The sequence below is a fragment of the Taurulus bubalis genome (genome assembly GCF_910589615.1).
Source record: "Taurulus bubalis genome assembly, chromosome: 1".
In the NCBI taxonomy this organism is placed as follows: Eukaryota; Metazoa; Chordata; class Actinopteri; order Perciformes; family Cottidae; genus Taurulus; species Taurulus bubalis.
Genome location: NC_136589.1, coordinates 22,917,014 through 22,930,895, shown reverse-complemented (window position 1 = coordinate 22,930,895; position 13,882 = coordinate 22,917,014). Strand labels below are relative to the sequence as shown.

Genomic DNA, 13,882 nt, shown 5'->3' with positions numbered 1-13,882 from the left:
TTTAGGTTTTTGTTTTATTGGTTGGTTCTCATTTTAACTCTATCCACCATGGATGTTTTAAAAATAGGGCTTTTAAATGTAAATGGTGGCAGGGACGTCCAGAAGAGAACGTCTATCTATGAAACTTCCAAAATGAAAAATATGGACGTTCTCTTTTTACAAGAAACGCACAGTGATTTTAACAATGAGCCTGACTGGAGAAGGGAGTGTGAAGGGGAAGTCGTTTTAAGCCACAACACCTCCCTCAGCGCAGGAGTGGGCTTCCTCTTCTCACGGGCTTTTAAACCCAACACACTGGAGGTCCAGCATTTTATCGAGGGGAGGCTTCTTTTAGTCAAAGCTCGGTTCGACACATTGTCTGCTGTTTTTATCAACGTGTATGCTCCAACATCTCGTGCAGAGAAGAAGCAGTTTTTACTCAAAGTAGATGAAGTTTTAAATGGCTGCTCAACGGAGGATTTTTTATTCTTGGGGGGGGATTTTAACTGCACAGAGGATGCAGTTTTAGACCGTAATCACACAGAGCCTCATCCAGCCTCTCAGCACGCCTTGAAGCAGCTGGTCCGCTCTCACGGCCTGGTGGACGTGTGGAGGAGGATGCACCCAGACTCCAGGCAGTACACCTGGTCCCACCTCAGAGAGAGCAGGGTCTCCTCAGCTAGGCTAGATCGTATTTATTGTTTTAAGCATCATTTTAGCACCTTTAGGAGTTGTGCCATTATGCCAGCTGGTTTTAGTAATCACTCTTTTGTTTTGTCTCATGTTTTTATCAGAAACATCTTACCCAGAAGTGCTTATTGGCATTTAAATTCTGTTTTAACATTTGATAAGAGTTTTAGAGAGTTTTTTATTTATTTCTGGGGTGTTTTTAGACAGAGGAAGGGTGATTTTAGTAGTCTTAAGCAGTGGTGGGACCACGGTAAGACACAAATAAGACTACTGTGTCAACAGCACACTTTGAACGTCACACGAGACAGCACCAGATCTATGGAAGATCTAGAGACCGATATAGTGGAACTAGAACGCTTAGGTGAGTCCACAGGAAATCAAGGTTATATTGAAAACCTCAAAGGGAAAAAAATGGCTTTAGCCGACCTGCTGGGTAGTAAAGTGCAGGGCGCCCTGGTCAAGTCCCGGTTCCAGAGCATCACCGAGATGGATGCTCCGTCTCACTATTTCTTCAGTCTGGAGAAGAAGAACGGGCAGGGGAACGTAATCCACGCACTGCTGTCTGACACAGGGCAGGAACTGACGGACCCGGGCCAGATACGAGGGCGTGCTGTGAGCTTTTATCAACAGTTGTACGCCACAGAATACCAGGAAGAGCCAGCTCTCCTGGAGGGTTTCTGCGGGGGACTAACCAGGTCTCCGCAGAGACCAACTCACAGCTCGACGCCCCCCTCCAGAAGCAGGAGCTGCTGACTGCCCTGCAGGGCATGCAGGGACGGCGGGCTCCTGGCATCGATGGGCTCACGGTGGAGTTTTACAAGGCCTACTGGGACATCATCTGCGATGATGTCTCGGCGGTTTTTAATGAGTGTCTGGCCTGGGGTTCCATGCCAGTGTCCTGTAGGAGGGCAGTCCTAGCATTGCTGCCCAAAAAGGGTAACCTGCATTACATCAAAAACTGGCGCCTTGTGTTACTGCTTTGCGTGGATTACAAACTCCTGTCCAAAGCTTTGGCCTCCAGGCTGGGGAGGGTCATGGAGCAGGTCATCCACCGGGACCAGGCCTACTGCGTCCCTGGCAGGTCCATGGTGGACAACGTGCACCTAATTCGGGATGTTTTGGATGTCTCTAGTTCATTAGGTGTAGACACTGGTCTGATTTCCCTGGACCAGGAAAAGGCTTTTGACCGCGTTGAACATGGTTTCTTGTGGAAAGTGATGGAGAGTTTTGGGTTCAGCGCTGGTTTCATAGCCAAGATCAAGGTGCTGTACAGGGATTTTGAGTGTGCTGAAAATCAACGGCAGTCTGAGTGCTCCTTTTAGAGTGTGTAGAGGGGTCAGGCAGGGCTGTGCTCTGTCTGGGATGCGCTACGCTCTCTCCCTTTAACCTCTCCTCCACAAAATACGTTCCAGCACTCAGGGGTTGTTTTATCCAGATTTTAATGGAAGATTGATTTTATCTGCTTATGCAGATGATAATATATTTTTTATTAAGAACCAGGACGAGGTTGATATTTTAGCGGGTATTGTAGAGGATTTTAGCTCGACAGCGGCAGCGAGGGTCAACTGGGGGAAAAGTGAAGCCCTCGCTGTCGGTGAGTGGCGCGGAGGTCTCCCAGTTCTCCCCCGAAACCTAGAATGGAAGAGAGGAGGTCTAAAGTACCTAGGGGTGTTTTTGGGAGCAGACCATATAGTAAAGAAGAACTGGGAGACCGTCATAGAAAAGGTTGAAGGGAAACTTAAAAAATAGAAATGGCTGCTCCCCCAGATGTCGCTTAGAGGGAGAGTGCTGGTTCTTAATAACCTAGTTGCATCCCAGCTGTGGCACCGGCTAACCTGTGTGGACCCCCCCTCAGGCCTACTTGCGGAGATCCAAAGAAAGATGGTGGATTTCCTCTGGGGGGGGTCTGCACTGGGTGCCGCAGGGGGTTGTTTTTAGCCAGGGAGGAGGGGGGACAGGGCCTTGTCCACTTGGCCAGCCGGACTGCCACTTTTAGATTGCGTTTTATTCAAATGTACCTCACAGGCCCGGCAGATTTGGTGTGGAGAGATGTGGCCAGCAGCATCCTGAGGCATGCCAATAACCTGGGTTTGGATGATGCTCAGTTTTTAATGGATCCTAAATTCTTAAAATTAACTATGTTGCCTCATTTTTGCACTGGTTGTTGAGAGAACCACTGGTCAATGGAGCCAGGCTGGACGTCAGCGACCACACTACACACGGCCTTATGGCGGCGCTGACCCAGTCTGGAACCCTGACCCTGCAGCAACTGGTGGATGCAGTGGGGCCGGCACTGACCGACGCCCAGGCCCTGGGCTCTCTGCTGGGGCTGCAGTCTCTCCGAGCGGCGGGGAGGATACTGGGGCTCTGGTCCCGGAGGCTAACACAGAAAGACCAGCACCTCCTGATGAGCAGCCAGACCAGAAGCAACACTGCAGACCCCTACCCGGACATCATCCTGAGCCCAGGCCTGGGAGAGAAGACCGGCCCCCTTCTGAGAGTCGTACACCCTGCAAAACTGACTATATACGAAGCAGACAAAGAGACTCTCTACCAAAGAAGTGGGGACAAGATGGCCCCAGCCCGCAGTGGAGGCTCCTATACAAAGCCCCCCTCAAAAAACGGACAGGCGACCTCCAGTGGAGGATCCTCCACGGTGCCGTCGCTACGAACGCTTTTATCTCTGTTCTTAACCCAGCTGTTTTTAGCGGATGCCCATTTTGCGGAGTACGTGAGACAGTTTATCACGTTTTTACTGAGTGTAAGAGACTCACCAGTCTTTTCTCTCTTTTAACATCGTTTTTTACACGCTTCTTCGTTGTTTTTACTGAGAGGATTTTTATTATGGGAGCGGGCTACAACAAAAGTTTTAAAAACAAGTGGCAGCTCCTCAATTTCATCTCAGGCCAGGCTATACTGGCGATTTACACAAGCAGAAAGAGGCAGGTCGAGCATGGGGATGGGCAGGAAGCGGCGGCAGTGTGGAGGACAAACCTCCGGTCAAGACTCTGGCTCGAGTTTTGTTTTTATCACCACATCTCCGACCTTGAGTCGTTCATAGAGCGGTGGTGTTTTAAGAACACACTGTGCAAGGTTTCGGACGGTCAACTGTCTTTTACACATTTTTTAACTGACTGATGGTGTTTTAAAAAAAAAGGGAAACGGTAGAACAAGGATTCTATTGTTATTTATTACATTAACACTGATTGTATTTGTAAAACTTTGAAAATTTGTAAATAAAGTGTTTTTGTAAAAAACAAAATCTCTCTCTCTCTCTCCCCCTCTCCCTCCCTCCCTTCTGGCGGCTGCAGCTGTGGGAGCGAGGCAAGATGCAAAACATGGTGTTGGCTTTGTCTCCGCTGTCCGAGGCCTCGGCCCCATCCCGTCTGCCCGTGCCTGCCAGAAACGGGAAACAAACATCTGCCTCATTCAGCGCTAATGTGAAAAAAAGAAATTTACAGCAACATATATTTGAAATAGATCTGTCCTTCCTCTGTTTCCTAGGTAACCGAGACGAGGACAGGCCCTCTCGGCTGCAGTAACTATGACAGCTTGGATTCAGTTAGCTCGGTGTTGGTGCACAGCCCGGAAAATAAGATCCACCTAAAGGGTAAGGCTTGATAATAAACACACACACACACACACCCCCACCATCTCTCACATATGTTCATCCTAAATCTGTGCACGCACACACATCCACATCCCCAAAGAAAAAGGTCTGCAGACAGATTTGACAACACATTGGCGCCACCTCCATCCGCCACCCTGCCAAGCCCGTGACCTCCTGTGTGTAGTAGTTGGCCGGGATGACCCTTTACTTTACGCTGCAGTGGTTCATAGGACTGTTTTGCCTGAGCGCCTCTCAGTCTCTCGGGGGGGAAACTGCTATCTTGCCGAGTTGTAGATGGACCGTATCCAGCCACACTCACCCCTCCCTGACCCCCTTCCAATTGCACCTGGAACACTCTGCGCAGAAGGAAATCGCATAGAAAGTGGTAATCCGTGGACAAGCCCTTTGTGTTAAATAACAGTTGACATTCTATCGGGCCACGAAAAATAAGTCTGAGCAATGTTCAAGGCTTAATAAACATTAATAAACTCCGCCAGGCGTACCAGTGTACATCTAATCTCGCTAACAGCTGCGCTAATCAGGCTAATATTTTCTTTTGTGCAGATTCATGACCACTGTGGTTGTAGATATTCACATTTATTGAGCGGCTAGCAAGAGGCCACAGGTGATCACCAAGTGCATCAGTAACAACAGAAAAGATAAAACTTGACTAATGCTAAAGGAGACTATTGTGCCAGAGAGTGATCAAGGATTAAAACAAAGGAATAAGAAAGAATGGATAGCGTAAAAAAAAGTAAAATATATACAACAGGGTGTAGAAGTAGCACTGCCACCAGTGCAAAACAGAAGAGAAATAAGAGTGAGGTAACTAGAAAGAGTAAGGCTCAAAAACTGACATCCATGGAAAAGTTTGGTCTTGTTTTTTTTCTGCAGATTAAATCCATACCAGATATGTTATGATCCATTAAAGTACGGCCCTAAACTAAATTGATAAGCCCCTATTTTTGTCACAATTGCCATTGAAAGGGAGTCGGGAGGGACAATTGAGGGACATTCAACTCCCCTTTGTTTGGGATTGGGGATGTGTAGACACACCTGGTGGAGACCAGCGATCTACTGAGTGCACGTTTCCTGTTGACTTTGCAACACCACAACGCAATTGTGTTTACAGTTTCACAGCAGTACATACAGAAAAGTCTTAACTATTTACTTTGTGACAAACAAGACGGGCCCACATTCCCATTCAGCAGGGCCAACTCTGTAAATTTTTTCCGTAATTCAAATATAAAATAATCACCACGCCAAGGGTGGAATCTTTCACAGGGATTGGGGCATGGGTGTAAAAGCTGTGGGCTAAGTGAATAGCATTTTGGAAGGAAGCACCCCATCCTCACATCGGTCCATTCACATCCAAATGTGAACACAAATGGCATTAAGAACGAGTCGGTTCACGGCCAGCACATCCAGTTTTCAAAACACAAGTTACTGTAGGAAATCATTTCATTAGATGCTCCTTTTAAATAATAGAAAAATATACCTAGATGAAATAGGAGGTGGCCGGTCAACGGCGAACAATACATACACATCCAGTGCAGTATTAGATCAGCATTTGCCATATTTACAACGGAGTCGGCCCGTGACTCTATTTCTCTCTTGATTTATTCCCTCAGTAACATTGTAAACATTAGTTTATGTCTCAATCTCTAGCTTCAAGTCTTCTTAGGGTGGGCTTCCTGTGATTGACAGGCTGCTACCAGAGCCGTATCCGGCGTCACTACGCCACTCCACCGCATTCCAAACATGGTCACTTACGTTCATTGGTTGCAAAAAAAACAACATGGCGACGGCCATAATTCAAAACTCAAGACTTTAAAACAGCAGTCCACAAACCAATGGGTGACGTCACGATCAGAATCAGAAGTGTTCATTGCCAGGTACGTTGAACATACGAGGAATTTGACTCGGTGAAAGGTGCAATATAAAATTATTTAAACATGCAATAATAGATACATATGGTGAATGGTGCCAGTAAATGGTATGATGACTACATCTACTTCTTCTATACAGTCTGTTCCTGCCCTGTCAGCCCCCAAATTTGAGTTTTTTCCCCAAGTTGCTCATTAAGTGGCGACTTAAATTTTTCTGAATAAACTTTAAGCTTCAGTCTGACACATTCTCAAAAACATTGAGCGTACAGAGGAATCAGCTCACTGTGGAAGAAGAATCCAATTATTGAATCTATTTTTTACGACATACGGATTCATTCACCTCGACTGAATGCATTTGTTTATCAAAGTAAATAATGTGTTCTGCCTTTTGTTAATTCGCTTGGATGTTTGAGCTTCACTGTGCGTACAGTAATGATGTGTGTTAGCATTGTGCTCACCATGTTTTGTATTGTAATAGTTAGTAATTAGGATTTTATGAAGATTTGTGTTTGTTTAGTTGTATCTACATGTTTTTTCAATAAAATAAAATAAATACATATATAAAAATCCAGAAAGTAGTAATCCGTGTTAAATAACAGTTGTCATTCTATTGGGCCACGAAAAATATGTGTATTAATAATGGACTTTTGTGTATACACACGTCTTAATAATGGACTTTTGGCATATTCATAGATAGGATATTTGAATCAGGGAGAACAATGTGGAAAACCCATATTTAATGGGAAATTGTGTTAATGTCTTAAAACATACTGAAAGAATATAAGTTCAAGATCCTGAGAGGTGGTGGGTAATAAGGTCCGGAATCCAAAAGAGTTAATAAAAATGACAGACAGCTTATGCTCTCGATCGGGCTCTTCAGATCCACAGCGGACTCCAGACCACAGGTCTGAGGGGTTCGCTGACCAGACGGAAAGAGGACGAGCGTTTGCATTCAAGTTAGTTTTCTACTCATTCGCGGAACTTAGAGGCCTTCCTATTGGTTAATACTTATTTACCTCTGGGTATAACCATGTTATTGGGCCTGCCGTTTCAGGGGCGGAACTATTCTTCTTCTTCTTCTTTGTCTTCTTCTTCTTCCCCAAAAAGGGTAGAGTCTACTGTCTCAAAAGTCAATGTTCGGCTCCGCCCCCTCAGGCGAACAAGATAACTACAATAACTTAAAGCGGCAGTCAATGCAACATGCAGCATGCAATATTTGTCTAACATTCATTCACACATCAATCATTCTACAGTAATAAAAGTGACCTTCATATGCATACAGTTACAAATCCTCCATAATAATATCCCTTATTAATTATCATATTTCATGCAATGTACACATAAACAATTTATTTTACATAGATATGCAAGTCCAAATGTGACAAACTTAGCTTCAAAAACACTACAATACCTAAATACAATATTTTAAAGTAGATTAATTAATTAATTTTCATTTCCCCTTAAGTTTAGTCTTGTCCTGCATCCGGCTCACACTACATGCCAACATCATTTTGGGCTACCTCTAACTTTCCATTCTTACCAAAAAATTTTACATCACAATTTTTAAGGGTCACTTCTCACTGGATTTTTAATGGGGTCAGGGTTTTTTAGTTTTCAGAGCCGGCTAACCAGCTCATTGCTATTTTCTATTCGATGAAGCAGAGGAAAATATAATTTCTGAGGTATCACTTTGGGTGTTAATAATACAGTAGCAGATACTTCTCCTGAAATGATGATCAACACTTTCTTGTAGATGTTTTTTGGCATATACTGGAACATCACAGGCTTGTGGGCAGACTGGCTAATGGACACAAATATTAAAAGATCATAAAAGAAAGGAGAGAATATCAAAATACCATTATGCTCCCTGGCCACCCAGTACCTTTCCTTTCCTTTAAGAGAATAATTACTAGCACTGATCTGTAACCTCTTCCAAAGGGGGACCAAACTTTTCCCGTCATTTAAGTTCGTCCTTGGGACCGTCCTAGTCCCAAATGCAAGGTATCACACGTTTCATTGAGCGACCGCTTCACAGTGGCTACACTTCAGATTTCTCGAAAGCTGAAGTGTAATTTGCTTTGCCATTGTACGGCCAAAGGCAATTGTGTTGGAATGCAGCCAGCATGCTCTGTGCTTCTGAAGTGATGAGTATTATCAGCATGGGATCCGGCTGCGCCATTTAACAGAGTGAGAAAAATACCAGCTCTTTGTAAAAGTCCTGTGTTGGATCAGACATTGTGAGGCTTTCTTTTCTATGTCTGAATGCGTTTCATACTAGCCGTTAGTCATGGTATCAAGGAAATAATACCCCACGGATATTTTTACGTGATAACTATACCCATAACGCACCTGAAAACATTTAAAACTAAAGTTAAAGCCGCATGTATCAACATGCTTGTAATAGCAATGTGTCAAACCATGTTTATATGGCATGACAATTCATTCATTAACGCTACTTCCTTATTTATATTAACCCAAACGTTTACTTAAATGTCACGTATCGTACTTAAGTTACTCCATTTCCATAGATATGTTGACCCGAACAATAACACATTTGTCACAAAACAAGTTATTTTAACCCAATTATTGACTTATTTGTCACATATCTTCAATACCTAAGTTACGCCGCTTCCGTAATTAACTAATTGTGACTAATTTGTTTCCTAATTCCATTTATGTGGTTATCTTAAACCAAAGTTGATGTATTTGTCACTTCTGTACTTATGTAACACTAGCACCATAGTTTTGAATAGATTTAAATCCAAACGTTATTTCTCACAAATCTTGTTTTAGAGTAATGCCACTTCTGTAGTTATTTTAACCCACACGCCAATCTTTTTCTAAACCTATCCAGGTAGTTTTGATGCCTAAGCCCTGATTGATCTAGTTGCTGGATATTGATAGAAAAAGAACAAATTAACTCGTCGTACGATATCATAATAAACGTTGTCTGAGGATATGTTGCAATGTTTCATTGAATGTGCTGTAACGCCATTACATTATTCATTCTGGTCACATGACATTGACTATTGCTTCTGTCCATCTGGGGAGAGGGATCCTCCTCTGTTGCTCTCCTGAAGGTTTCATCCCTCTTTTCCCTGTGAAAGGGTTTTTACTATCTTTATTTGGGGGAGTTTTTCCTGATCCGCTGTGAGGTCCCGGGACAGGGATGTTATGTGTACAGATTGTAAAGCCCTTCGAGGCAAATTTGTATTTGTGATGTTGGGCTATATAAAATAAACTGAATTGAGTTGCACTGGTAGAGAAGAAAACTGTGCAGTCCCTCTCAGCTTTACAGATTGTTCAGTGCCAGTGAAAAAAAGACAATTTCACACCGCGGTGCAACCCTGTCTCCTAAAAATTACGCTCCCCCAGAACTAATACGCATTCCCAATTACGTTCGATCAGAAACGTATCTCCTCCCTGATTATGTTTGTGTTTGACGTATTACACATACATTTATAATCATGTGTTTGTGTTATTGTTTTCTTGCTTTATTTAAGCATATTTTAATTTTTAAACTCTGCGGAGGAAAAAAGAAAAGAGGGGCGGGGTGAGGCCAGTGACAGCCGGCCGGCCCAGGCGCCGACCACACCGGGAGCCCGAGAGTCGGCCGTATCGGGAGGCGAAACCACTTGCCCGCCGTTGTTAGGCCAGTCTTCAGAATGCGTGCACCGGGGCTCGGTCTTCAGAACCCAACATCCGGTTTTCAAAATACTAACTGATATGAATGTGTTCAGAACATTTCTGACCACATCTAAACATCTTAACTGTAACAGTACGTTGTGTTTGACATATTACAATATTTCTGTAAGACCGGTATAGTTAAGATGTTTGGATGTGGTCAGAAATGTTCTGAACACATTCATATCAGTTAGTATTTTGAAAACCGGATGTTGGGTCCCGTGACTCCTTCCGCTCGTTTGAATATTTTTCACGTCAGATTCTACACTTGATGTGACCACAGAGATCCGAGTGTCTGCTGATGATCGCAGTGGTTTACTGCACTAGATGGAGTTCATCACACACTTTGGGTTGCATTCACAAACAACCCGGCTCAGAGAAGACCGGAGCCGGCGCGAAGGAGGCTGTTACCGACGGCCTGACGGCGACGCCAAGCGTCTGAAGACCGAGCCCCGGTGCACGCAGTCTGAAGACTGGCCTAACAACGGCGGGCAAGTGGACTTCGCCTCCCGGTGCGCCCGACTCTCGGGCTCCCGGTGCGGTCGGCGCCCGGCCGGCTGTCACTGGCCTCACCCCGCCCCGCTTTTCTTTTTTTCTCTGCAGAGTTTAAAAATTAAACTATGCTTAAATAAAGCAAGAAAACAATAACACAAACACACGATTATAAACGTATTTGTAATACGTCAAACACAAACATAAAAACAATAAAACAAAAATACATGTATAATCAACATATGTGTTTAATCAACGTATACGTGTATAATCAACGTATGTGTAATACGTCAAACACAAACATAATCAGGGAGGAGATACGTTTCTGATTGAACGTAATTGGGAATGCGTATTAGTTCTGGGGGAAGGTAATTTTTAGGAGACAGGGTTGCGCGGTGTCATCAATGGTGTTGGAGAACCCACAACAATAAGAAAATATTAATAGCACAGCTCTCGACAACGTGTTATAAAAGCAGCTCTGTAGTGTGACACGAATAAAGAAGGAAAGGCTAAACGTGATGTTAGATGATGAAAAAAAAAAAACATTCTTGGCCCTTACTAATAAGAGAGGCTCTCCTGGAGATATAAGATGGGATGATGTTGTAGACTACAGTAAAAGATGTCACGCTGTAAAATGAACAGAGGATGATACTGATCGGATTCCTAGTCTTCTGTTTTTGTAGCGGCGTTCCGTCGCCGTTGTTTTCATTAAGCCGCTAAAGAGCTGCGGACACATTGAGTTCCCTTTCCTATGCGAATGACAGGAGACCGTTCATTTCCTTTTCTTCGGTTTTATTTTGTGCTGCAAAAAACACTACCAAAATACACAAAAAACTAATAAACGATCAAAACGATCACACGGTAAAAGAACTATCTGCTCTCATGCCTAATGCTGCTCTTGCTTACACCTGCTGCCATCATTAAATCACCTGGCTCGAGCGTCAGTCATTACAATAAACATTTTTCAGTATATTTTACCTATAGTTACTACATTGAACATAATTCTGAATATTAAATTAACTTGAAATATCAATTAACCAAAAAACATACTTGTGGCTCTTAGAGTTTTAAAAGTCCTTATAGTTGCATGGAAACCCCTATAGACATCAGCAAAGGCCCACCCACGTTGTATCAGACAGAGGGAAAAGCACAAATATGGACATCTCTCATGTTAAACAACCATTATGTTTCAGAATACACAAATACTAGTGTGTTTGTGTTGGGCCCCACCACTCACATTAACCTTTTTCACCCCAAATCCCCCATACGTGGGGCTCAGGCGCTCTGGGGTTACCTGTACCCAGTCAAGTAGTCGTATGAACCCCCTATGAGTTCTAATAGTTCACAACTAAATTTTGAAAAAAATGATAGAAAATAACACAACTATTTGTCATGGTAGTGCGGGGCTGGACCCAAAAGCAGGAGTTAAACACAATTATCTTTATTTGCCAGAGAGAGGTGTGCCAGCTGGGCTGGCGTCCTCTGTGGGCTGGTGGCTGGTTGGGGGGGCGAGGCAGTTCTCCAGGAGAGTTCTGGGGGAGCAGAGAGGCTGTAGCTGGGGGAAGCACAAGGTTACAGACAGGAATGATATAACAAGTCCAAGAAGCCATAGCTGTTGTCCAGGGAAAGAGAACAGACGATCTGGCGAGAAGTTGAGGGAGAACTGAGGCAGATATACTGTGGGAGCTTGATTAGGGAATAAGGTTCATGTGTGTGGGTTTATTGGCAGCAGGAGGAGGAAAGGAAGGCCACGCCCAGGCAGATACACACATGGGACCATGACACTATTAGAATAGTATATTATAAAATAACTCACTTTTATACCATATATTGATCATAATTATGAACATCCAGCATGATCTGAGCATAATTTTATCAAGATTCCCCAAAAATGCCTTGTCGAGCCGCCCCCGAGTTTTTCCAACTCCGTGTTTCAAGGCCTAAGCAACAACTTTTATTGAACTTTTATTGAAAATCCGACTTTGTAAAGTTTACTTCTGATCGCTTTTGTAAAACGTTAGGCCGCTGCCGAAAATGACGGTGATGTTACGGGGTTTAGGTAATTACATAAACTTAACAGTAAGTTTAATTGTTTCTGTTCGTCAATAACTCTTCCCACAAGGCTTTACTGTATTTCAGCAATTTAAATGAAGTTAATCAACGTTGTGGTTCCGGAGATACTTTAGGAAACGTCACTAGACTTATTTTTCTCTTTTTCTGTCCGATAATGGGCGCTGGAGGCTGGCGAAGGAAATTGATTTTAAGGACATTCAAAGTTTCAGTGAGCTATAAATAATCAATATTTGTATTTGCAATGAGTTTAGACACCTCATTCGTCAGGTCCAGTCCTAAAAATGATATATGTGAGGCTAAATGATTGCATTGGTCGTAGATCAACTGTATATATGCTAAAATGTAATTTCTTTAATGCACTATATGTATATGCACTATCTATATATGGATTGTATTGCACTCCGTTGCAGAGCTAAAGTTTCCTCCTATTTGCTAATGGTGTAATTCATGATGCGTTTGCTGTCTGTTGATTTTGTAATGGGATTGGAGAAACACCGCGACGTCCAAGGGTAAACTCAATCCACTAATTCCTGCCAATTAGCCTGATGGCTTCCATTTGACTGGAATTTCAGAACTCCTATTCCGGCAGCCCAATCAACAACAATTAGGTCATGCAAGTTGTTTATGGCTTTCGTAGGGCTAAATAAAATCGGTATCTAGGTGCCTAGCGCAAACATCCATCAAGGAATGGGTTTCATTTTACTTAAAAAAAAAGGGGTATCTCTGTGGGAGGAAGCGTTCAAATGTAGCCGTTGTTTATTTGGCTCTGTTAGTACTTCCAAGTAAAGGCCTGTACAGACCATGTGGAATATGGTCGCCTGCCAATAGTTGCATCAAAACTATTCATACCGGCCGTGATGTGAATTTCATTCATTTTCACAATAACAGATTTGAATAGATTTGCGCAGACAGAGCATCAACGACTAGGATCCTATTGACCCACGTCTCGTCTGTCTGAGTTAAACTGTTAGACAGCCTAAACTGCTGGAACCTTTTTTTATTAAGTTTCCTTTAGCAAATTAATTTGAGTTGCCTCTAATAAACAGATGTAGGCAGTGTGTACAATATGTCTCGGGCTATTTTTGTGAAAGGTAAGAATGAAAGGAGCGGATCTGGTCTGCATCACCTTTGTCAAGGTTGAAAGGAGTAATAAAGTTTGCTGCATCCGTGTTGTGCAACATAGGTATACCTATTGATTTACCACTTGTGAAAGCTCAGAAAAAAAAAAATCTACCTCGCTTCAAAAACATGCTGACAGGCAAATTAATAACAATTAATTTAAGTGTGTCAAGGCTTCAATCCCTGCATGTAAAGCCCTCCGTTGTAGGAGGATGAACCGCTCTAAATACACAGCCCCATTGTGTGTTGAGCCTCTCCACTGCTGATACATCATGGAGGAAAAGAAAAAGCTACCGTATTAGAGTCATAGGACAGAAACGGGTTACATCATCTTGTGGTGATATGG

The 13,882-nt window shown here is 43.3% G+C and overlaps 1 protein-coding gene across 1 annotated transcript in view; it reads left to right on the top strand.

The window, feature by feature from the left end:
* Window positions 1-13,882, top strand: part of brinp2 (bone morphogenetic protein/retinoic acid inducible neural-specific 2) — a gene marked incomplete at both ends in the record, with an annotated part of 144,356 nt that overhangs the window by 65,486 nt on the left and 64,988 nt on the right. Inside the window, one exon of the mRNA XM_079216273.1 lies at window positions 4,174-4,279. Within this exon, the coding sequence (XP_079072399.1) occupies window positions 4,174-4,279 (106 nt within the window). The remainder of the gene's footprint in view (window positions 1-4,173; window positions 4,280-13,882) is intronic.